Raw genomic sequence first — 25,823 nt, 5'->3', positions numbered from 1 at the left:
TTACTCCTGGAGGAAGGACACCGGGGCCCAAGGCTCCACACGAGCCCTCCCTTTCCTGGCATTTCCAGAAAAAATATTGGGAAATACCCCAAAGCTTACTGTCCACACAGCAGCCCTCAGCGATTACGGCAATTGCTCAATTATATGGTTCTTCATGAGGGACAGATTACAGGGTTCCTTAGCTGAAGGCTCTGTGCCCTGACCAGATAAAACTAAATTAAAAAACAACAACATGCCAACACTGGGCATTTTCGGAGCGTATGGCAACATTCAGTTCTAGTCAGCAAGAAACAGGAACAAGGCACAATAAAACGGGGGGGTGGAAGGGGGGGAGGTCTGTTTGGTTTTGCTTCTTAAGGATATGGAAGGTCTGAGACCCAGATGTGCTTCTAGAAAGAACAAGCCTCATTTGAAAATACCTGATGTCAAACAAATGATAAAAGTGCAGGCTGTTTGCAAGTTCTCCATGAGCCCAGTTCCAGTAGTTTGTTGCTAGGTCTGTGTCTTGCAACTTGGAGTTGAGGTTTGCATAGAGACGGTGGTATATACGCCTCCAGCCCAGCCCAGAAGAATAATCCTAGTCTAGCAAACCACACGACCATCCACCCAGTGTCCCTCTGTGGCAGATCTGAATTACTTTCCCACCAGACATTGTCCGACTTTCCTTTCCTGGTGCTAGAACTTGCCTCCCTGTAAATACCCAATATTTACCTTCCCAGCTTCCTTTGGCGTTACGGCCTGGGCAAGCCTTACCATCCTGGCCAAGGAGCACTGCCAAGAAATCTGTTGAGTGGTTCTTGGAAGAGGTTCTCCATCTGTGTGTGTGTGTGTGTGTGTGTGTGTGTGTGTACACGCACACATGTGAGGATGTGGTGTTTGGCACAGTGGCAACCATTTTGTGGCCTTGAGGAACAAATCCGGAGGTTATCATCCAACACGCTGGGGATGGTAGACCAGAAAGATGGAAAAAGTGGGGTCCTTGACTTATTGAACTGTAACCATCCCCTCCCCCTACCTTTAGACTTTTGAGAAGAGTGTACTTACCGAAGACTCCATTCTAGCTGAGTATTACAGCTCCTAATGGTTCTACCCTCCTCCAAATGTCCACACAGAGGCATGCTGGCGGAGCTCCTCAACTTACCCACATGTCAGGTGTGTGAATGTTTTAGCATTCCCAAATCCCTGGGATTTAAGCATTTTAATGCAAAGCCTTGCAGCAAAGGGCCGGAAAGGAGTTATGTAATTTTTATTTTTTCACGTTTTTAAATTTTACCGCTTTAACTATTGGGGGGAAAAAAGGCATTCTAACATGGCTCGCTGCTTTCTCTTTCTCATGGGTGTTGTCATCCATTCCCAAGCCCAGCTCTGTGGAAGACAAAGGTAAGTCTCGGAGAGTCCTTTCGTCGGTGCACGAAATGCCCATTTTGTGCATGTGCAGACTCATGGGCAGGTGTTGGGGAAATACCAGCCTTCGCATCTCCTACGAGGCAGAGAATAACGGCAATGAGATAACGCGTGGAGGTCGGGGGCACCTGTTCCAGCACGGCAGGCTCATCCGGGCTCCGCCACTGGCTGGCAAGTTACTTAACACGCCTCGTCTTTTGCTTCCTCATTGATAAGATGATGTGAATGGGGTAGAGATCCCAAGAATCAGGGCCTGGGAAGTCTTTAGCACTATACCTGGCACATAGTAAGAACTCAATACATGGGGACGATTGCTCCCAATACATGGCCGATCTGCTCTTTCCGGGTGACACTGTGAGTCAAGAGGGTGTCCCTATGTGTAGGCTTTGCTCTTCATCATGACCTTGGGGGTTGGATTTAGCAGAAAGCAGCTCATATTTGGAGACCTCTTGTCTCCTTCTGGGTCTATCCATTTATGGAGCTGTTCTTATTACTGTGGCATCATACTTGTGTCTGCAGCATGGTTTTGGCTCATGACTCGGTATCCCTAGTAGACTAGAAGCTCCTTGGGGGTAGGACTGAGATTTTCATTGCTGGGTCCTCCAAAGTTCTCAGCTCCGGGCTGTGTACATGCCTAAGGGATGTTGGTTAGTGAATGGATAGATGGGCAGCAACTGTGACATGAGGAATTGGGGCTAATTTCTAGAATGTTCAGAGAGCAGTCCTTCGAAACTTGGCTATGCATTAAAATCATGCCTGGATAGAGTGACCCACCGTCTGGTTTGTACAAATTCCAAGGACTCGAGACTTTCAGTTTTAAAACAAAAATTGAGGGGTTTCCTGGGACTCAGGACTTTTAGTGGCAAAAGATGGGAAATCCCGAGAAAAGTGTGAGAGTCAGTCCTGGGAAAACTGGGCGGGTTGGTCATCGAATCAAGAGGCTTTAAAACATGCTGATGCCTGGGACCTGCCCCCAGATTTTCTGATCTGATTGGCTTGGGGGTGAAGATTAACTGCCTGGGTTCCTGTGTGCACTGGAGCTGTGAGTGAGTTACAGGCGGCCTGAACAATGGCCCCCTTCAGACTTCGGGGTGCTGATGGCGTGAACAGGGTTGGGAAGCACTGACTGAGTCATGTTCCATAAAGGCGGTGACAAGAGACTATGTTAAAAAAGAAAGTTCCAAGGCATCACCCAAGACCCTCCAAACTGGGGCCCTATGTTGGGACCAAGCTTCCCCAGTGATTCATTTGCACACCCAGATTTTAGAATCCCAAGAATGTATAGCTAGAATATATGTACAGCTAGAGTATATGTATGGCTAACACATATGCACAGCTAGAACATATGTACAGCTAGAACATATACACAGCTAGAACATATACACAGCTAGAACATATGCACAGCTAAAACATATGCACAGCTAGAACATATGCACAGCTAGAACAATACTTCCAAGGAAATGCCTTTGGGAATGGTCCCACTTGAATTGACTTGGGCCCAGAAGGTAACAGATGAGATAAAGGGATGGGAACGAAACCGTCTTTCATCATCACAGAATCTTCTCCTTTCCCCAGACTTTTCCTCCCCTTGAAATGGGTATTTCTGAACATCACAGCTGCCTTCAGACCTCCCTCCACCGCAGGCCACCGACCTTGAGGTGGCTGGAGTTAGGCTCTTGTGGCCAGTGAGGTTATTGTTCCCGATTCCCTGCTCCCTCCTGCCCTGGGAGCTCGCAGTAAACAGAAGCGGAATGAGCTATTTCTCTGCAGAAGAGCGAGTGAGAAGCACAGATGCCTGGGAGGGCAAGCCGCTGAGTTTGGGGGAGGTTGGTTGTGCAGCATTTGCGTGGCCGGAACGGACTCATCCAGCCCACAAAAGGGGAAAGATTTGACATTTGTCACCGGTCTCATCAAAGGACTTCGAAACCCTTCCCAGAAGAAAAGCGAGCTTACCATGGTGGCGAGGGCCCGGAAAGGGGCGAAGACCTGCCCGAGCTGGTAGTACTTGTGCATGTTGATGTCCCCGTAGCGACTGCGACGCTCCTTCCAGCCGGCCAGTCTCTTCTCCGTCTTCATGTCCAGGAGGTCCCGGAAAGGGCCCTGCTGGGGGGGACAGGCCACGGGCACCTGCGGTGAGGAGCCCAGAGAGCGCGTCCCACCAGCTCCCACAAGTCAGGGTGTACTGCTTAAAACAGGCACTTCCTCACGCCGCTCCTGCACTAGGCGGACCGCCATTTGCCTTTCTTAATGGTCTACAGCCTTGGGAGGCAGAGAAAAGGGCCGTCCGCTCCATGAGTTGCTGGGTCTGCACAGCAGACTGGGGGTCAGGGCACTGAGTTCTATTCTGACTGCACCACTCACTGGAGGACCTCGACGCACCACCCACCTCTATGGTGGTTCAGTGGCTGAGGTCGTTTCCAGCCTCGAAATGGCATGGTTCCTGGGACTCTGGCTGCCAAGAACGCCATCAACCGACGGCCATCCTTGCTGGAGGCCGGAGGCAGGCTCCGACGTGTGATTGTGTGCTGCAGGGTCCCCTCTTGGGATTCTAATCTCACTTCTATTAGAAACTGAGGAGCAAAGGAGCCCCGTTTGCATTCCACTTGGAGAGACACTACACAGGGTGCCCAGTGGACCGCCCAAGCCAGGGAGCTTCCTTGCCCAGCACCGTCCCTGCTCTCTACCGAAGGCACCGCCTGCTGGTTGCCCACAGCTGCTCTGATGCTTGTTCTCAACTGGTTTCCCCGGTCCCCGGCCACCTCACCCTCGCCTGCCCTCTCTCCTCTGGCCTCGCCTCTCTGGACTAACAATGGAATCCTGCAAACTGTCCATCAGTTTCTTGAGAAGAGCTGGGGCCTTCTTGCTCTGCGTGTGTGGCCAGAGGGTGAGGGAGGTCCAGCCTGATTCTTGGCCCCAGGGCCCACCCCGGACATGCTCGGCTCCCCCTTGGGTGCAGAGGAGGCGCAGCAAATACTGCCTCTCTCTATGTATTGATTCTTTTTTTCAGTCCTCACCCAAGGATATTTTTTACATTGATCTTTAGAAAGCGAGTGGGAGGGAGGAGGGTGAGAGATAGAGAGAGAAACATCGATGTGTGAGACACATGGACTGGTTGCCTCCTGCACGTGCCCTGACCGACCCTGGGGACGAACTAACAAACAAGATACATGTCCTGAACTAGGACTCGGACCCTCAAACCTTTGGTCCTCGGGCCAATGCTCTAACCACTGAACAGACCTTCCAGGGAAGGTCTACATATTAATTCTTTTACGCCCCACAGAGGCAGGGAAATGGTTGGCAAGGTGGTGGTGGTAGATGCAGCCTGGCTTCTGATGGCCGGTGCACCCACCTTTCTCGCTGAGACACCTGGGGAGTGGGGGTGTGCTGAGGAGTGGGCGGCTGGACACACCGCAGGAACCTCATCCCAATTAGGGGGTTGGACCTTTTCCTGCCTCCCACACAGCAGGAAACGAATGTGTTGGTTTATTTCTTCCAGCACTGCGCAGGGGGGCGCTGCGATGGCGGCTCTGGAGGCAGCGGGGGCAGGAGCTGACATCGGAGGCCCCTAGGGACATTAGAGGTCAACATCCCACATCCCAAACGGAAACAGTGAGACCCAGCAGGTGAGAGGACTTCCCTCTGTCACCTTCTCTTGCCTCCAGTTTAAATTCACATGCGTGGCTTCAGGGGGTGACTCTGTTCCCAGGAAGGCGGCTCCAGAGTCCACCTTGAGGACAGACAGACAGGTGCCCGTGGACCTTAAAGGGCCAGACCAGCCCCATCACTCTGGATCGGCTGGAGCCGACTGAGAGCAGAGCTGTATCCCGTGAAAGATGAGAGAGTCCTCCACCCCTGGGCCCTTCTGTCTGCTCCTTCCCCGACCTGTCATGGCGCCTCTGTTAGGAAGGCCATCATCACCATCATGACATTTTCCAGAGGAGCCAAAACCTGCATGCACCTCCTTTCCTGCCAGATCAGCCCCCCTCTGTTCCTCTCCTGCCTCCCCTACTCTCCTTTCAGAATTTTGATGTTGGCTTCCAAGGAAGGGTCTGGCCCCAGTCAGAGCTAGCTCCTCTGGGCTTCCACACCATCTCCCCCGAGGGTCTGTGTCCCCCACCTGAATTACTGCAAGGTCTCTCTACCCAGTTATGTCCCAACTACACCCCGGGGTCCTCAAAAACAGAGCCTGCGTTTTACCACCTTGGATGGATGACATGTCACATGCTAAGTGCTCAACAGAGGTTTGTCACGTGAGGAGCCATTGAAGGCCATTTTTGGATGGTACGACAGCAGGGAGAGAGGATTAGATCACCACCGAGCTTTCCAAAAACTCCTCTTTCACACAAAACAAAATGAGCCTGTGAACCGGAGGGTGAGGCAGGGGGCGAAGACTCGCCTCTCACTCAGTGGAAATGTAGCAGCAATTGAGGGAGAACAGAGGTCCCTGTGGGGGAAGAGACCATTTGGGGCCTCAGAAAACTGTCCGATTTTGAGGACTTTTCTTCTTTTGGGGAACCCTGATGAGATTCACAATGCAGTATGGCCTGTGCTCAGGCCTTCATCTCTCTCTCTGCACCGGCCTCACGTGGAGGCAGGAGGTGATGGGGGTGGGATGGGGTCAACGGTCAAGAGAAACCATGGGCACCTCGTTTGCTCAGCTCGCCCCTGTGTGGGGCACAGTCTCGCCTCTCAGCCTGCAGGGCCGAGGGAGGAGAGGGGCCCCTGGGAGACTTACGTCGTGTATTTGGAAGCTCTTTGCCGCGGGAGGAGACAGTTGCCAGCTTCGTCCCACAGCTTTGGAGCTCGGACTCGAGAGGAACAGTGGATACACAGGTCTCAGGGGGGTCGGCAGCTTCAAGTCTGTTCCTGGAGACGAGGAGAGAAATGCCACATTGCAGACTCCCATGCTCAGAGCTCCCGTCTTCCCCGCCTGGACCGGGGTTGACATCTCTGGGGTTGACCCCAAAGCATAACAAGCCAGAGGCTGGTGCAGAAGGGAGCAGCCCCTCAACTCAGGGCCAGGAAAGCTCTTACTGGGACACAGATGGAGGCCACAGGACGTTCTGATCTGCTCTCTCTGGAAGCTGAGGACGTGGCGGGGCCTCGCTCTCCTCAGGGGGAGGATGGGCAAGTGGTCTTGCCAAGGCCACAGGAGTGGAGTTGATTCTGACTCCGAGGGGCTAACTGAAGAGAACTAAGGGCGCCACGTGGCCATTTAACTAGGTCAACTGGAGAAGGAAGCGTGCGACCCTCTCATTTTTCCGCATTTGTGCAGAATTGTTCTTTCACTTTTGTGCAGAGGTCAGCAGACTCTCTCTGTCAAGGGCCAGATAGTAAATATTTTAGGCTTTGTGGGCCATGCGGACTCTGTTGCAACTATACAACACGGCAGCTATACAACACGGCAGCTATGCAACACGGCTGTGGCGGCACAAAAGTAGCCATCGAGAACATGTAAATGGGTAGGTGCAGCTGTGTTTCAATAAAGCTTTATTTATGGCCACTAAAAAGTGTCATATAGTTTTGGTTTCCTTTTCAATCATTTAAAAATGGTAAGTCCGTTCCTACTTTGCAAGCCATCCAAGAACAGGTCGCAGGACGCGTTTGGCCCGGGGGAGAGAGAGGAGGAGAGGGAGGGAGGACTGAAGGAAATAAAGGAAGAAGGGAACCCAAAAGTGAAGTCTCTGCCGTCCCTTCGTCATTCATTTCCGTGCTGGCCAGCGTCCAGGGGTGCGATGCCATTCCGCCTCAGCTCAGAGCCATCTAACTTCCTATCGCTGCCAGACAGTTCTCTCCCACACGCATGAAGTGAAGAGCTAGGTCACGGCAAGCCTGCATCTCTGTTTCCTTTGGCGTCTTCCTCTCCCAGCCATGACCTTGGGTGGTGCTCATTTCCTTCCCCCGCCTTTCAGGAGCTGATGCGGAAAGCCAGGTGGGAACCCGGGTGCTCTCTCGGGAAGCTCCCAAGGCCGGAAGTGAAGCACTGCTCTTCTGGAGGAATTCAAACAGAGTGCGTGAGCCCGGCTCAGCCCTCTCCCCAGGATGTCAGAGGAGGTATAAAAACACAACTCAGAATGACTGTGTCCCCAGCTGACGTGGCTCAGTGGCTGAGCGACAACCTACAAACAAGGAGGTCAGGTTCGATTCCCAGTCAGGGGACATGCCAGGGTGGAGGGCTCCATCCCCAGTGTGAGGCATGAAGGAAGCAGCTGATCAATGATTCTCTCTCATCATTAACATTTCTCTCTCTCTCCCTCTCCTTCCCTCTCTGAAATCCATAAAAATATATGTTAAAAAATGACTTTGTGGGGTCAGCCCACTTACTCTTTGAGGTACGCTGACATTGTAAAAGCCTCCCCTGGTGGGAGGGGTGGCGGCGGCTAGCACAGCCTCGCACAATGTCCTGAACATGGCAGACTCTCGGTCAATGCGTGTGACACAGAGGAGAGGGGGCGGGGGTGCTGGAGAAGATTTTGTCTGAACAGGAGCTTTGGTTTCCTTCCAGCTGCACTGTCTCGGGTTGTGTCTTGGGGCTTTGGAGGAGCCTGTGATGTTCTGGGGGCAGAGTTCCCCTTCAGCCCGGAGGTGAACCACGTCCAGTCTTCATGTGACCACAGCGGACGGCACATGGCCTTCTGTCTGGCACAGCTGCCGCTGGCTCAGTGCTACCTTCCCCGAGGAACGCAGCTTTCGTGGGCTCTGCCAGAGCCTCCCGGTCCATCGCGTCTGCTTAATGCTGCACTGGCCACCGCTCCTCCAGGACCAGCTGGCAGGAGAAGGGGCCCGCGTCCACCCAGCTCAGGAGGGGCGCTCCTCGGTACCCGAGAAGGACCTGGAGGTTACAGGGCCGGGGAGGATGAGGCTGCCACTTCCTGTTGCTCCTTTTCCTTGTGAAATCATGAGAGCATTTGGGCCATTTTTCAGTTCTTATCTTTGGTAGTAATTTTTCTTTGGGAGGGATGCTGGCAGAGGGGAAGCAGGAAGGGCTGTTGGAAAGAGGCTGCGCTCTGGAAGCGATTCAACCCTGAAGGGAAATACACAGGGTCAGAGAAGACTGAGGAAGTTTTGAAAATGAGCATTCGTAACCTAACAACGAGCTCCATGCTCTCCATCCTCAGGGCGCATCTTCGGCGTTGGATGCCGAGGTCTGGGAGGCAGGGTTTGGGTCCTACAGATCTTTGAATCCCCGCACCCGGCATGAAGCTTGGCACACAGCGGGTGCTTCATACATGTAGGTGGCGGAGTACGCATTGCATGAGCAAGCAGACAGCAAGCCGGCACCAGCAGCTTTCTGGGCAAGGTGGGCTTTTTAAGCTTTTCCCAACGCTATCCCAGCTAGTAGGTGAGCTGTCTGCCAGAGGGGCCCGAGCGGTTTGGCTCAGTGGATAGAGCGTCGGCCTGTGGAGTGAAGGGTCCTGGGTTCGATTCTGGTCAAGGGCATATGCCCGAGTTGCAGGCTTGATCCCCAGTGTGGGGCATGCAAGAGGCAGCCAATCAATGGTTCTCTCTCACCTTTGATGTTTCTTCCTCTCCCTCTCTGAAATCAATAAAATATATGTATATTTAATAGCAGAGTGGCTTGAAAAGGTGTGATGTGTGGTAAATTTCAATATCTTTGCTGGGAGCCAATGAAAAAGTGCTTTATTGCCGCTCATGTCTCTTTGGCATGTCATGTTCTCAGCAGTTTCTCTTTAAGGCGGCGGTTCTCAACCTGTGGGTCGCGACCCCTTTGGGGGTCGAACAACCCTTTCACAGGGGTCGCCTAAGACCATCAGAAAACACATATATAATTACATATTGTTTTTGTGATTAATCACTATGCTTTAATTATGTTCAATTTGTAACAATGAAAATACATCCTGCATATCAGATATTTACATGACAATTCATAACAGTAGCAAAATTACAGTTATGAAGCAGCAACGAAAATAATTTTATGGTTGGGGGTCACCACGACATGAAGAACTGCATTAAAGGGTCGCGGCATTAGGAAGGTTGAGAACCACTGCTTTAAGGGGAATTTAGCTTCCAGACCATTCACACTTCAGCCCGGGCAGCAGCTCTCATCCCCGGTGGAGTGTTGGCGACTCCTGGGGTGAGGGGCTTAAAAACAATTCCAATGCAAGGACACGCCCCAGGCCAAAGGTATGCGAGCTGTGGCAGATGGGAGCTGCCAAACCCTGGGGTGACTCAAATGTGTGCAGCCGCGGCCAAGAACCACCAGGCGAGAGTTCCAGTCCATCTGCGCAGTCAGCGGCCTAAGCCGGCGGCTCCTGAGGGTGGAAATGATAATCCCGTGGATGACAGTATTTGATTGAAGTCAGCACTTTTTCTTTCTGACCATGGCTTTCACAGGCTGAGAAAACTCTGAGCCTTTGTATCCAACAGTCATTTAGATGGAGTAAAGCTTTATGGCTGTTTGCCAACTTCCGCATGGGGTGGGGGCGAGGGAACATGAGTGTTAGGGAAATGCCATGATTTCCTTCAGAGCAATGTTGGCGTTATTATGTTCCGAATCCCCAGCTCCTACAATGGGGCCTGCCATGGAACAGATGCTCAAAAATGCTAAAATAATTATAGCAGCTGCTGCCGGCTGGTCATGTCCTGTCACAGTCACTATCTCATTAGTCTCCAGAGCAACCATATGAGACGGGTCCCCTCAGTATCTCCAGGACGGGGTGTGGTAGGCAGCATTCTAAGGTGGCCCCAAGATTCCTCCCCAATTATGCCTTTTCTGTATTATCTTCTCTGCTTGAGTGTGGGTAGGACCTATGAATATGGATATGACTCCTGATTATGTTACATTATGGCAAAGATGAAGGAATTCTGCAGGTGTAATTAAGGTCTCTAATCAGTTGACTTTAGATTAATAAAAAGGGAACTTATCTTGAGTGGGCCTGACCTCATTAGGTGAGCCCTTTAAAAGAGGGTTGAGAAGTTATACTCAATTCTTGCTGGCCTTGCTTTTTTTTAAAAAAAAAAAATCCTCACCTGAGAATATGTTTTTGTTAATTTTAGAGAGAGGAAGGGAGAGAGATAGAGAGACAGAAAAATCAGTGTGAGAGAGAAACATCAATCGGTTGTCCTTCTCCCCCTCCCCCTGCCCCCATGTACCTTACTGGGGATTGAACCCACAACCTAGGTATGTGCCCTGACCGGGAATCAAACCCACAACCTTTCAGTGTACGGGATGATGCTCCAACCCACTGGGCCACCCAGGCGGAGAAAGCCACTGTCAGTCCTACTGCTGCAAGTAAATGGATCCTGTCAATGACCCTGAGCCTCGGATAAGACCCTGAGCAGAGGACCCCGCTAAGCTGTGCCCAGACCCCTAACCGACAGAAAGTGAGATAAAAGCAGGTATTGTTTTAAGCTGCTACGTTTGTGATCACTGGACACATGGCAATAGCTCACTTACACACCCGTGAGGGAGTCCTGGTACAGAGAAGCTGAAGGACTTGGCCAGGGATCCGCAGTAGGGGTGGGGGCAGGTGGTCCATCGCGGGTGATATTTACACGTGATTGAACTACCCTTTGCAGGAATGTTGCACAGGGCTGCCAGCATACACTCCCAGGCTGCTTCCTTCTCTCAATGACTTCACCATTGGTGAACGCAAGCATTATTTAGTACCTACTATGTGTCAGACCGCAGTGGCCAGACTACAGCCTTTAAGATCTCTCCTAACGTGTGATTCTTCGATGCTCTGAGTCAGATGAGCTCCATCTTGCAAAAGGAAAACAAAACAAAACAAAAAAACCAAGGCACTAAGATCTGGGATGAGATGCACAGAGCCACACCGCATTCTTCCTGAGCCTTTGCTCTATGACTCTCCTTCCTTTTCAGTCATTTGTTCTTTTCAGAAGAAACAAAAACACGAAGTCATGCAGGGCTCACCCATCCAATCGCGGTGACCACAGGTAGGCAGGATGCTCGGTTACTCATATTGGTCTCAGTGATATGTTTTCCTGCCTCTGACAAATTGGAGCAAATGCTCCCTTTGATCTGCAATCTCCCAAGTCTCCCCAGATACCCTGGAGCAGAGGCGGGTGATAGGCAAGGGCTGTGGTTCACATTTCGTGCAACATGTGGCTTTCTGGTTGGGGAGTGGCAGGAGGTTCTTCCAATACAGTCACCCTGCTATTCCCTGCACAGAGAGTCCAAAAATTGCTGTGGTAGCCCATTTCTTTTTGAATATTTCTGAAGATCAATCCCTCTCTCTCTCTCTCATCTCCTTTCATTATAACATTTCTCAACTGTTTAATAAAATCAGACATCACACACACACACACACACACACACCACTCCACTGCCAATCTTTACATCTTATGTGCATGGATCTTTCCTGCCAGGATCTCTTGCCCAGCACAAGCTCTGTGGGTTCAGGGGTCTCCTTGGGCACCGAGGGCCAACCGCCTAGGGCAGCTGGGCATTCCACAAGCAAGCAGGCCACCCACTCAGGCCGCCTATGACGTAACGTGCCAGGCCTACAAGATGTAGCGAGAGCAACTTGGCAGCTGTGTAGGACCGTCTGACGCTGGTCAAAGCATCTGTTGGAAAACTTGCTTTGTAATTTCCTGAGCCTTTCGGGGTCAGAAGTGGGTAGGAACCACCCCCCCCCCCCAGCTGGAAGAAAATGCTAATCATTTTCAAGTGGGAGGAAAATAAGAACCAGATGAGCTCACTTGGGTGCAGACTGTGGATTCGGAGCTGCAGGCTCCCACAGCCCTGCCCTCTCGGGGAGCCAGCACGGACATCCCCAGGTATTGATTTGGCCCAGACTGGACCATAAGTGGGGGAGGGGGGCGGTGCTCCAGTTCACCCTCCCCCAGCATGGCGCTCTGAGGCTGGAGACCAGTTGGGGAATGGAATGGGCGCCTGGATTCATTCCCTGCATGAGTCTCTTTGATCTTCTTCATCAGTGTCATCCACCGAGGCATTTTCAGCACCTGGAACAGTGCCTGGCACAGAGTGGGTGCTCAACAGTCACGGAATGAACAGACGACTCCATTTCTGTGTCCTCACACTCTCTGCAGTTCTTGTCACTTAGCTGCCTTTGTGTAAATGGTTGCTTCAGGAAACTAAGGTAACTAAGCGGGGGCGGGGGGGGCTTTGACTTCTAAACAGAAGTGGAGAGGACTATACATTGGGAAGTCTGGGAGAGTGAGGGGGGATCCATATAACTGTGGGGGAGTCTGCAACAGCTGTCAGTCATGGGCAGAGCCTCAGAAAGTGTCTGAGCTGGGAGGCAGTTTCTCCCAAGTTGACGCTCATTCTGAACTCCATGTGCAACGAAGACTTTGCACTGACTTCACTAAGATAAAGGGTCTCTCCCCCGCTCCCCTCTCTCTCCTACTTTTGCTGCATCTTTTCTTACCCTGCAATTCTCCATAATCACTGGTTTCCTGGGGAGTAAGACCAGGCTTTGCAAAAGACCCATTTTCCAACCTCGGTCTTACCTGGTTTACGTCGTCACAGCTTTCATTGGTCTGAATGTGACTAAAACCAAGACGACTATGAGGGAATTGAAACTGATTTTCAAAAAAGTGAGCAGCGTCGATGTAACTAGACACCCTTTCTGATTCTGTGAATGGGACTCTAAAGGTAATTAGGAGAATTGATGTATCCCCTTTGGCAACTGCAATTTGTCACTGCGTTTAACACTTGGAGTGATAGGTCTATGCTAATGACCAGAAAGAGCTGCATCTGCCGGTTAACAAATGAGGCTTAAAGATACCTTTTCACCTAAGAAACACTTTCTGGCTTTTCCCTCCTCGATCAGCAAGGCACACTTCGCAGAAACGTAGATGTATTTCCCGAAGGTTTGATTTCTTTAGCTGGAGGCACAGATGGAAAGGCAAGCATGTGCAGCCTCTGCACCTTCCCCAGCTCTCTGGGCGCAAACAATACAGGCTGCTCCCTAGTCTAACTCACGGTCGGTAAATGAGAGCTTTGGGAGCCGCTGGCAAGGGTGCGATTTGTTCCTCCTACTTGAGATACCTCATTGGCTGGTGGCTGGTCCCTGCCTTCAAGGGATGTGCCCGGGGCTCAGGTGTGTGCTTTGCTGAGCTTAGAGACTGAGGCCAACATGGAAGGGCCCGACTCTACACAAATAAAGGCAATGGATGGGGTAAGGCTTTGTGGGCCCTCGGCCAAAGGCAAGCCATCCCCTTGGAGATGGAGCGCTTGCTGTTCCTTCCAAGAGTCAGATTCATGGAAAAGACGAGGCTGACCCTCAGGGACCCAGGCCCTAGTGTGTGGCTATTCCGCTCATTGACACGCACAGCCTTTGGCTTCATTGGGAGCGGTTCTCTTTGGCCCAAAACCAGATAATACTTAAATCTGGAAATGAGAGCTTTTGAGCCCGGAGTTGCCATAAACAGCAGTAGCTCTGCAGAGCTGCTGTTTACAACTTTAATTGTTTCCTCTCACATCTGCTCTGCCCCCGGCCCAGCAGGCTCCTACTCCAGGACCCCGTTTCATAAAACCGGAGGATGCCAGCAGGTGCACCAGGACTGGGTCCCTAGCCCTGGCCTGGCCCTACCTTTGGCATCTTTTCGTGCTTCTGTTTTGCTGAGAGGAGGGCCTTCCTCAGTAGACTGGTCACCTCCTGTGTCCTCTGTTTTGTCCCCAAGGATATGGACACCCTCGCCGTTCTCCAGCAGCTGACCAGGAGGCTGGGCCGGGCCTTCAGGCGGCTCTTCATGCTTCTTGTTCTCTTTCTTCCTCTCATGGGGAACTCTAGACATAAAACAATAAAATTAAAAAACCACACCATCAGGTGTGATGTGTTGAGTGATGCAGCAGCCCCATGGGAGTGGCCCCACAAGTGGTCAGAAGAGGAAGGAGCTGAAGTGGGACCCCCAGCTTAATGAACATGTATTTAATCTGAAAGGAAAAGAAATGGATGCTTTCAGCTTATTTTTGCTTATTTGCATACTAGAGGCCCTGGTGCATGAATCCATGCACCGAGCCTCTAGTACTCATATATAAGATCTTTGGTTAATCTCTTCCCGCCCTCTCCCCTCCCCACTTCCCTCTGAGATTCATCAGTCTGTTCCATGTTTCCATGCCTGTGCATTGAGCGTCTGTCCCCTGGTGATCATGGCACATCATAGCTACCAGACAGTCAGACAGTCGGATGGTCAGGCGGTCAGACAGTAGCTTAAGCATTTCTATATATAGATAGTCATAATGACAAAGGGTGGGAATGTCTCCCAAGCAGCAGGACACATGAAGAACAGGTGTTCTATATATAATGCTTCCAGTGATAACACCAAAGAATTAAACACATGTGCATGCATGCACACACACACACAGACACACAAACAGACATACACATATATATTAGAAAGAAGACAGTTCTTATAGGTATGAAACACTGCAGGTCAGAAATATCTAAGAACTAGTATATCATCTTTATGGGATAGGATTAATGTACTGCAGGTCAAATTGTGTTTTCTGTTCCTTTTTTTTCCATTTCCCATCATGACAATTATGTTTACTATACATTTACTATACATATTAAACAGTTCTCTGCTCTCAAAAATCCAAGTCACCCCAGTTGGTGAGACCCAGAAGGTTCTTCCTGATCTGACCCTACTCACTCCTCCATTCTCTCTTCCACGCCTCCCCTAGTGCTGTTTCACCAGCAGAACCACCCCAGTGCTCGGGACATGCTGTGGGCTCTCAGGCTTCCGTGACTTGGTTTGTGTTTGTCCTTCCACCTGGAATGTACCACTTTCCTCTGCACCCCTTTCCTCCTGGCGAACTCCTATGTGATACTTTACAGTGCTGTCCACGATACCCCTCAACTCTCACTCTTAGATGTAGACTTGCCCTCCCACCAGCTCTATCACCTTTAACATACAGTATCTCTATCTAGGAATGAACAGTTGTGCAATAAACAGTCCATCTTCATGCCTATATACACTATTAGATTTTATGTTCCACGAGGTCATAAACGGGATCTTGTTCACCAGTGTATCCCTAGAATGCAGGACTGTGTCTGGTTCAATTCATATTGAATGGATGGATGGATGACAAAGTATTAGGTGAAGGTAGAGGGAAACAAAAGACAGTAGATTCCAAATATTAACCATGTGGAAGGGAGAGTTGGAATTGGGAGACATGTTTAATCAGCCCAGATCTACAGTGATGAGCAGACTCAGGAGCAGACACTCAAGGGTTTCTATACCCATGAAGGTTGCATCTGGGGTTCATTAAAAATATTCTGCTACAGTAAGGGCTCAGAGAGCAGGAGATGATTTTGTTTTGGCATCAGTCAGCCCATCTGCAGAAACACCAAGTTGTAACATCTAGTGAGGGTTTATTTTTCCCCCCTGAAAGCCAAAGAAACTTAATCTGAAAACCAGCATCCTAAAGGTGAGAATTTGAAAAGAACAATTAAGTATTTAGAAATAACAGTGTCCCTACTTGCTCTTCTCAGAAGATCCATCTTAAGCACTCTGTGTGCTGGGTAGTTTTTTAGAAAAACAAAACTCTTCAGCTGATTGGATTAGGGTTAGGGTTGCTTGTGTTTAAAGTTGTAGCTAAGAAGAATCATGTCCCAGACCCAGACAGATATGCAAATGAGTGTGGGCCCAAGGACTCATTTGCTCAGGTAAGCTTTGTCTTGTCAAGATGAATAGGGTCTTCAAGTGACTGCTGGGAAGCTGGGGTGACCACCACCGGAGCCCATTCTGGCCCGTAAAAATGATACTCAGAAGACGTCAAAGAGACAAGAATGCTTTCAAAGGGCCCCAAGTCAAGCAACCAGTGGGGAACTGACCAGATTGCCACCTGTTTCAAATTAAATGTGTTTATTATCTTTGCATGTTGCTCCCCAGCTCAGCATAATGAGTTAGAAAATATCTTCTGTGATTTTAACAGAAAGCATGTTTTTGTAAGTTTAACTAGCTGTTTGCTTTCACAATCAGGCAGTGACATTTCCCTCGCTTGGACTCTGCTGTGTGCTTTATTGGAGCTGTAGGATGGTGTCTGTGGGCTCTGCTCATTCAACACTCATTTTCTGTTCTGTGATGCCTCAGGCTCTCTGTTGGGTGCTAGAGTGGGAACAACATAGTTCATTAGTAAATATATAAGTGAAGCCATTGTAGTTTATGAAGGGAAATAAACAAGGGAGACAGAGTGAGTATCTATCAAGGATGGGGTAGTCAGAAAAGTTCTTGGCCAAAAGAATTAGGAGCTAAGACCTGAAGGATAAGAAGAAACCATTCAAATAGAATCTGGAAGATGAGTATTCCAGGCAGAGGAAACAGCAATTGTAAAGGCTTTGAGACACTCAAGGGCTTGTAATAAATAAGGAGAAAACAAGCCAGAGTGGTGAGAGGAGAGGGGAGAGAGAGAGCCATGGGAGGAGGCTGGAGAGAGACCGGAGTGAGGTCGGGCACAGCCTCATAGGAAATGTTCAGGATTTCAGATTTTTATTCTCAAAGCAATGGGAAGCCAGGGGGGATGCCATGATTGGATTTGCATTTTATGAGGATTAGGCTGGTTAATCTATGAAAAACAGGCTGGAGAGGGAGGAGGGAGGAGCAGGGAGGGGGCGGGGGAGTGGTTGCTTTCATCCAGGTGAGAGGTAATGGTCGCCTGCCCTGGACAAGACTTGCTGATGGGTTGGCTAGAGGGGACAAGGAAAAGGAAGACTCAAGAGACCTGCTGGTGTTCTGACCTGAACAAGAGGGCGGAGGATGGTGCTGCTCAGAGTGATGGGGGCTTCGGGAGAGGAACAGCTGTTGTGTGGGAAGGTGGGGGGTGAGAGTCCATTTCGAACTTGTTAATTGGGGACACCCGCTGCTTCCATGTAGAAACAAAGAAGTCCCTTGGCAATAAGCCTCTTGAAAAGGCTCACTTTTGTTTATTTATTATTTTTCACTTAATTATGCTCATATGCATGCATACAAGTCCTTTGATCTCTGACCACCATCCTCCTCCCCTGCCTTCCCTCATCGGTTGGACAGTCTGTTCGATGCTTCTATGTCACTGGTTCTATTTTTGTTCATCAGTTTAGGTTGTTCAGAAAAGACTCACTTTTAATTTATTGTTTTAAGTGTAGAAGTCATGATAGGAACAGTTGGAAGAACATGAGATGGAGCGAGACACAAGCTGAGAATCAGAGATGATTTAAGGGCTGGCAGTAAATCCAGTGACTGACAGAGCCTAGGGGAATACGTAAGCATGGGTTCTTTCCTTTGCAGCATCCTGTCCAACGGGACTTTATTCCTGCATCGGAATAAAATTGCTCGATGAGATATGGGTGCAGGGAGTCTGAGCACTGCGTGTGCTGAGAGGGATGTCGGAAACTTTTGGAAAGGAGGACGAGAATTATGATGCAGAGAGAGGAGGAAGTACATGGGCCTCACAAGACATGCCTAGGGGAGGCTACCATCTACTGATTTAACATTGTCCTGTGAGTTTCAGCAAGTGGAACCCATTTTTTAAAAAGCCGCTCTGAAAGTGACATTTCTCTGTAAATCAGATATGATGGGGGGAAAAAAGAAATGAAAGGAGACACCTCTTAGCATTTCCTCAGCCGAGTCTGCCTCCCCGTTCATTCTCAGCCGATTCTGTTGACTTTTCTACCAGCCTGCCTCTTTCGAGCGCACGCACGCCCTCTCTTTACTTTGCTTATCTCAGTGAGGCAAACCTTTTGAGCTCGGCGTATCAGCATTTTGAAAAACCCTCCTTTTGATCTCGGCATGTCAGCATTTTGAAAAACCCTAACTTAACTCTGGTGCTGGGTCACATATAGAAATTTTTTGATATTTGTAACTATGGTAAAACAAAGATGTATATTTTTGATATTTATTTTATATATTTAAATGCCATTTAACAAAGAAAAATCAACCAAAAAATGAGTCCGGGTGTCACCCCTGACACATGTGTCATAGGTTCGCCATCACTGGCTTATCTCCTCCTGTTTGGTGTCTGCAGGTGCCCGGGGTGCTTGTAGGAAGCATAATACTTGGGCGGTGCGTGAATTTGCCTGCAACGCAAACTGCATTATCTCGAGGTTGTCACCAGTAGCTGACGTGGAAGGACAGTGTCCGGTGGGTTTCTGGTTTGCACGCAGAGAGCCTCAGGGCTGTCAGGGGGAAGCCGTCTACTTTTGATAGAGCTGAAGTGTTGCGGTCAGAGATGCCTGAGCCGACTCCTTAGCGCTGCTGGTTTCTGTTTTGTGGCTTCAGGCTCGGGACTTGCCGTCCCTGAACCAGGTAACTGCATCTGAGAGCGCGGATAAGGGTCTACATGTAAATTGCAGGCTGTTGTGGAGACGAAGCGACACCACACAGGTGAAGGTCTTTGCTTGCTATCTCATTCATGCTGGTATCCACGCACAGTCCATCCTGTCACTCTTCCTAAACTTACAAACATTATGGTTGTCTGTTTGACAGGAAACACATTCTGGATCGTAACCCTGTAAAGGCTGGGGACAGACTTCACAGCCAAGGGTAGACGGTGCTGGGGTGCTGGGGTGGGGTTTCTAGCAAAGGTTGCAAACTGGAAGCTCCTGGTGTGCTCACTTCAACTGACGCATGGTTTAAAGTGAATGAAAATGTTCAATTGAACAATTAAATTAAAAGCTGGAGACCTTCCCTCTGCAGTGTGGATTACAAGCCTGTCAGGTGGCACAGGGCCCCCACCATTCCGGGCGGCCCCCAGCAGTGGTGACTCAGATGCAGGTCCCAGTCTCAAGGTGGCATGTCGAATCCACAGCGAGGTGCAAGTCAGGCTTTGTGAAGAGAGAGGGGACTCTCTACATTTCTAGAGGTTTCCTTGAACATAGAGAGAGCCAGGCTAGATCAAGCAGGATCAAAACCCTGGTGCTGAGCAGGCAGAGGAAGTGACTTGGAGAGATGTCTACCAGACCGGAAGAGGAAGTCGAAAGCATTGCCACGGGAGATGGGAGGGCACCTCTGCCAGGGTAGAGCCAGCATTGAGCATCTCAGCTAGGTCACTGAGAAGTGACCACTGCCCCACCAGGCTTAAGCAAAACTGGGGCAGGGGGCTGATGAGGCGTCAGAAACCGGCCCAGGAAGCCCAGAGGCTGGGGGAGAGTCAGCGCATCCTGGCTCATTCTCTGCTTCCACTGTGCGTCCCAAGGTTTGGAGGTGGCGGAACAGCCAGAGTCGAGGGTTTCTCAGGGCCCAGAGCCCCCTGTCTGCTTTGGTTAGAGGCCCCCAAGGTGTTGAAGGCAGCAGTGTCTGGCATAGACCTGTGGCCAGGGCAACGAAGCCAAGGGCCTCAAAGCACGGGGACCGGATGATTTCAGGGGGCACAGAAACTTTAGGATCTGCCAGGAGATGCCAGCAGGATGCTCAAGGAGGACAGTGAGATTAGCCACACCTGCGTAAACAACAGCCCGGGACCTTTAAGCACAAGGCCAGCTTGTAGCGAAGGCCCCCTGCCCCAAGGGTATTTCAACTTCCTCCACACCCAGATACCATGTTGGGAGGGAGGAGGGGACCAGTGACCCCTTGAGAGAGGGGAGAAACAGCTTTGAGTTGACTGGGTCTTTACCTGAATGAGGCTGAGTTCCGCTCAAAGTGAAATGTTTCCAACAAGAGCAGAGGAAGTTACCCCGAATGGGTGATTTTTCCTTTTCTCTGACAGGAGAGGGCCAGGGGGCTCCAGAACAAGAGAATACCGAGAAGGGAGTCTCGCTTTTCTCAGCCTCTCCGAGTGGTCTGCGTAAAGGCTGGGGCCTCTCCCTGACTTCCTCCCGAGGTCGACTTTTCCCTTTGAACCGCAGGGTCAGATCTGGGTGGTGGATGAATCTCGTCTAATCCAACGATTACTTTTACCCATTACATTATTTCTAATACAATGACATGGAAGGAAATTCATACGGAAAGAAAAAAATCCATATGCCCTCTCCCCTACGGCAAGGACGTGCGCCTATTTTTTTTTTTATGGTTTCCTTATCCACGTTATTAAAATACTGGCTGACAGATTGGCCCACGCCTCTGACTCAGAAAGACGGCGCTACTACATTCAGAGTGTGTCCCGGGTCACAGAGAGGAAAAGAGAGATGAGCTGATTACCTGACAGTGTCATAGCGCTTCAAGGTTTTGCTTACTTGGGAGACCTTCCGGTGCGTGAAATGGGACATTCTTGGATGCTGTTCCGATTCAACAGCGCTGACAGGATTTCGCTTGGTTTCCTACTTCGGAGCCTTGGCCCGTATACAAAACCCCAGGACTCGTGGGCCTGCCTCTCCATCCTTTCTCTGGTATCCGAGACCTCGATCCGGGGGGCCCTAGACTTCTTTGGAACATTGACATTGTGATATTCTTGGGAGAATGTTGCAGATGGAATCCCTAGGTCTTTCTCACTGAAGTCCTAAAGAAGGGATTTTAGCTTGGCTCACCTCTGCATATTCCGCCCCCCTGCCCTCCGGGTTCTAATGCCCGTGGCATTGTGAGAAAGTGTTTTACCTGGCCTGGGAAGTGAGCAGTGAAGGAAAACACATTCCCCTGCTCAGACGTGTATTGCTCTCGATTGGGCAGTAGATGCTGTTCTCAGCAGGTGCTTGATCCATGTACCTGGAACTCTAAAGAGACCGGGTCACACCCACCCACATCCATGAGTAGCGAGGTGCCCTGGTGCAACAAGACCACCTGCCAGGGCTAACTGAGGTGTGATATTATGGACTGCGAGACCTACCATGGGAAATGAAAGCAGCTGGTATTGTGAGGGGCCAGTCTGTCATCTCCCCACATACCCAGGGCGGTTCCCTCAGTAGCCCACGGTGTGCAGGTGTTTTCAGAAGAGCCTTGGATGGTGCGGGCCTTGGGGCCACATGAGAAGCACTCCACCCGGGTGGCAATGCGCCCGTGGGCTTTCCAACGGTGAAGAGAGAGGGGGCACTTCTGAGATGAGGCCTGGGGAAGAAAATGGAGAGGATACTGAATAAAATTCAGACACAAAATTTATGGGCAAATAGGTAAAATAAGACTTTACAGTGGGGCCTTGACTTACGAGTGTCCCGACTAACGAGTTTTTCAAGATACGAGCCGTCTCTCGGCCGATTTTTTGCTTTGAGTTGCGAGCTAAAATTCGGGTTACGAGCCAGCTTCAGATACCCCCCTACTAGTTGGCGCAGCGAACGTCACAGTGAACACCACAACATCAGCCCAGCATCATGTGTCTCACTCGTTCACTTCTTGATTTGACATACAAGTAATTTGAGTTACGAGCTCCGTCACGGAACGAATTAAACTTCTAAGTCAAGGCCCCACTGTACAGTTTTTTTTCCCCACTGAAAACTCAGGTTTTTTTTGTTTTGTTCCTGAAGTCCGCAATATTAGTTTGCCTGGCATTACCAGATGTTAAATTACACTGACTGAATAATATGGGGAAATCAGATCATGATAAACCAGGTTGGCATCATTTCTAATTTCTATCATGACTTATGAATGGTTTAGAACCATTTTTAGTTTCCAAATATACAAAAGTATTTTGGGCTATTTTGGGAGGAGGGTGTTGAGTTCTCATTTTATTGTATTGAGGGTCAAAGCATATAATCCATATGTTGTGTCACTTCTTTGATATTTACTGAGGTATCCTTTATGGCCTAGTATGTGTTCAAGTTTTGAAATGTTTCTGGAAAAGAATGCAGATTATTTAAGAGCTGAGATAAAATTCTAAATATGTGGATTTTATAAAGCGTCTTAATCATGTTGCTCAAATATTGCTCATTACTAATTATTTGGTCACTTGATCAACCAGTTTGTACCAGATGCATGTTAAAGTAACACTTCACGAAATTTAATTTTTCATAACTCTATCGACTTTCACTTTATATGCAATTACTGCTTTTGGAGGGCAGTCAAATACTGACGATTTTATGTGGCTCAACCTAATATTTTAAGGCTATATTGCTGATATTCGTGGCCTTTAGGTGCTTATGCTTTTCTGATACAGTATGTGAGAGCCTTCCTTGTTCCTAAATAATAATTTTTTCTTTTAAAGTCTATTCTATTTGATACTTACATGATTAGAACATCTTTATTTTGATCAGTATTTTTCTAGTATAAACTACGTATCTTTATCCTGACTAACATCTACTTGTACCAATGTCTGGCATATTACTTTTTCTAATTATTATACCTTTTCTTTGCCCTCCCACCCTTATTCCTGATTTTTTTCAGTGAACTATACCTTCTTTCATCTACTTACTCCGTCCATCTACACTTTGGGGAGTTATATATTCTATTTCTATAATCGTCCTACCAAGAGTCTCAACTCTGATGACTTTATTTTTCTCCCAGGTAAACTCACCTGAGCTCCAGGTGTGTTCTAGAATTGTGTGTGAGAGACACAGAGAGATTCACACTAAAATAGTACATGTTTTCTTCTACTTAAAAATATCTATTTGCATAAGATGATCAATATGTCCATTAAACATTATTACTCCCTGTTCACTAAACAAGTTTCCAAATGATTACTACTTGAAAACAACTATGAGCTCACATATGTATGGAAAAGAATGGTCACAGATTTCTTGAAAAAGTAGTAATTCATAGACTTCATTAATGCTCAGATGATGTCATTCATTCAACAATATATTGAGTGCCAACCTGCCCTGGACCCTGTGCCATCCATTCCAAAGTAGGGAACTTTCCTCATGGAATGGAGCAAGTAAAAAGAGCTGTTTTTCTTGAATTTCTTTTTTTAAAGTCACTTGATGATTTTACTGATTTAAGAGAGTAGCTTAAGTGCAAACATGAGGACAGAAACAGAGGAGATGACGTTTCCAGTCACCAAAGACAAAATGTTCCTTCGCTGTTAAAGTCTAAGAGACTTGAACTAGAAATGAATCATCTATGATGATCCTAATAAACTCTATTGATAAACATGGAAGGAAAATGCAAAGCCATGGGTGTGTTTATTTGACTTAGAAAAGGCCTCCTGGGGGGCGGGGAGCAAATTTTGTGGTGTGTTCTTTTATTTGGTGATCAGAGACCAATGATTCTTTTTGTGAAAGCATATAAATCTCTAAGTGGCTTTCAAGAGGAAACAAGATTCAAATGAAATCATGGAGATTTGACTCAGATTTTCCAAAGAGGTAAAGAATGTCATTGATAAAACTACTGGGACATCCGCAGTGCAATGGGGCAACTGAGCCCCAAAGAAGTAAAAAATTGGGGGAAGAATGAAAGCGTACACGGACTGTGGTCAAGATCTTAATGCTGAAAAGGTTTGGGGAGATTTTCTCCAGACTGAGCTCATCTCGAAGGGAAGGAAGTGATTTTAATGAGCATGTGCGGGGGTATTGTCATGGTATGGGTGATATACACACACATGCACACACTCTTACACATGCATTTATGTTGATTATATGCATATATATTAGGTTACACACATTATATATTTATAATTAATATTTAACATAATATAATAATTAAAAGTATAATCATTGCAATAAACCTGTGATGTGATGTATTACTTGTCCATTTTAATGACGAGGAGTGGAAGACTCAGAGAGTTGTCTGTGTAAGACCGTACGTGAGAAGAGTGGCTGACACCTATCAAGTTCCAGAGACCGCTACTTTTCTGCTCTATATTAATGTCCAGAGAATACGTCAATTGAAAACGTTAAAAATCAGCTTGTTGCCAAAACCGTTTTGGCTCAGTGGATAGAGCGTCAGCCTGCGGGCTGAAAGGTCCCAGGTTCGATTCCGGTCAAGGGCATGTACCTGGGCTGCGGGCACATCCCCAGTAGGAGATGTGCAGTAGGCAGCTGGTCGATGTTTCTCTCTCATCGATGTTTCTAACTCTCTCTCTCCCTTCCTCTCTGTAAAAAATCAATAAAATATATTTTTTTTAAAAATCAGCTTGTTTTTCAATATCCTCCTCCGCTTACTAGGAATGTGACGTGGCTCAATTCCTTAAGCTCTCTGGGCTTCATTGGACGCTTTTGTAAAACGGGGATCACAGCCATCTGACCGCTTGTCTAAAAAGTTTCCTGAAAAATTCAATGGAATAACGGAGTCAATGTACTGATGAAACTGTACCACGTGACATCCAAATGTCATTGTAAAAGCCCTGGACGAAAATAAGAACCCGCCGTCTTGTTTTTATGATTGTGCAAGGAAACCAGAGGAAATTACCTAAATTTAGCCAGTGACTTAAGCAAGATCAAAAAGAACAACACAAATATTTTTTATTGCAACTTAAGGAAAATACAAATTAAAAACCTCTTTGTTTACAACAGTGGGATGTTGATACCTGTTTCAGCGGAGTGCTGGGGACAAGGGATTCTCACGACTTTTGTGTTTGAAAATTTCCATCATAACAAAAGTATAAAAAATACTTCCTTGTTTGGCTCTGAGAAATCGGTTGGGATGGTGGTTAAGAACAAGAATTCAGTAGCCAGATGCCTGCGTTCAAATCGTACCTCTGCCACGGATTAGCTGTGTGACCCTGAGCAAGTGACTGTACCTAAACCTCTCTGTGCTGAATGGCCTCCTCTATAAAATGAAGATAATCATAGTACCTACAGGAAAGGCTTGTTAGAATTAACTACGTTGATACTTGATAATCACTTAGTAAATTGTGTGTAAGTATTTCAGAAATAATATAAAAATCTTTTGGGTTCCGAATAGATACTATTATTTAATGGGATACGAGCTCAGAAAGGTCAAGCAATTTACTCAGTGTCACAGAGTTAGTAGGTGCCCGTGCCTGGTTTTGATTCTGGGTCAGTCTGATCCCAAAAGCTTGGCTCTATGTGCTGTGCTGCCTCCCGTGGGGACCACGTATAGATAGGTCCTAGCTTGGTGAATGGTGGATACTATATGTACCCTAGGGTACAAGGGTCTCTTGGAGACCGGAAGGGTTACAGGGGTGGGTCTATTTGTAGGAGGCCCAAGAAACAAGTTCTTCATAGAGGCCAGCAGGAGACACTCTCTGGGGACCCCAGACCTCTCTGGAAGGGCTCTGAAGGGAGTCAGAGCTCCAGAGTGAAATAGACTTTAAAAAAAAGAAGTAGGCAGCTCACGTAGCCTGCCTCAGGCATACATAAGGGGGAGGATGTTATAGGTTTACTGTCATCTCCTCTGGGGTAATGTTCTTATTCTTTATGAATCAGGTGGATCTGAGGAGTTATGCATGGAAGAAGAAGTGTTGATTTCACGTGATGTCAGGAGGAACCATGATCACGGGGGTGGCTTAACACTCACCCTTTTCCTTAAGGAAGAATTAAGAAAAGCTTAGCTACTTTGACGCATGTATAGATTACGCAAGAATCTTCCAGTCCTTCTCAGTTTGACTGAAGTACATTTCTGAGGTTCAAAACTAAATAGTTAAATGCCACACTATGACGTTTTGATGTAAGCAGTGGGATTTTGCTGGTGCCTAGAGTTGGAGTTTAATGACCCTCTGGAATCTGGTG

The 25,823-nt window shown here is 48.4% G+C and overlaps 1 protein-coding gene across 1 annotated transcript; it reads right to left on the bottom strand.

Annotated features, from left to right (window-relative positions):
- On the bottom strand, nucleotides 1-20,537 carry LOC102759355. Its single transcript, XM_015572410.1, has 6 exons — nucleotides 20,470-20,537; nucleotides 13,947-14,143; nucleotides 6,140-6,270; nucleotides 3,358-3,504; nucleotides 1,274-1,480; nucleotides 1-6 (listed from the first exon to the last, which is right to left on the bottom strand). The coding sequence occupies exons 1-6, from the start codon at nucleotides 20,535-20,537 to the stop codon at nucleotides 1-3; spliced, it is 756 nt and encodes a 251-aa protein (XP_015427896.1).
- Between the last annotated feature and the right edge of the window lie 5,286 nt (nucleotides 20,538-25,823).

This window comes from Myotis davidii, unplaced genomic scaffold (genome assembly GCF_000327345.1).
Source record: "Myotis davidii unplaced genomic scaffold, ASM32734v1 scaffold69, whole genome shotgun sequence".
NCBI classification, from domain to species: Eukaryota; Metazoa; Chordata; class Mammalia; order Chiroptera; family Vespertilionidae; genus Myotis; species Myotis davidii.
This window is presented reverse-complemented; position numbering and strand designations above follow the sequence as displayed.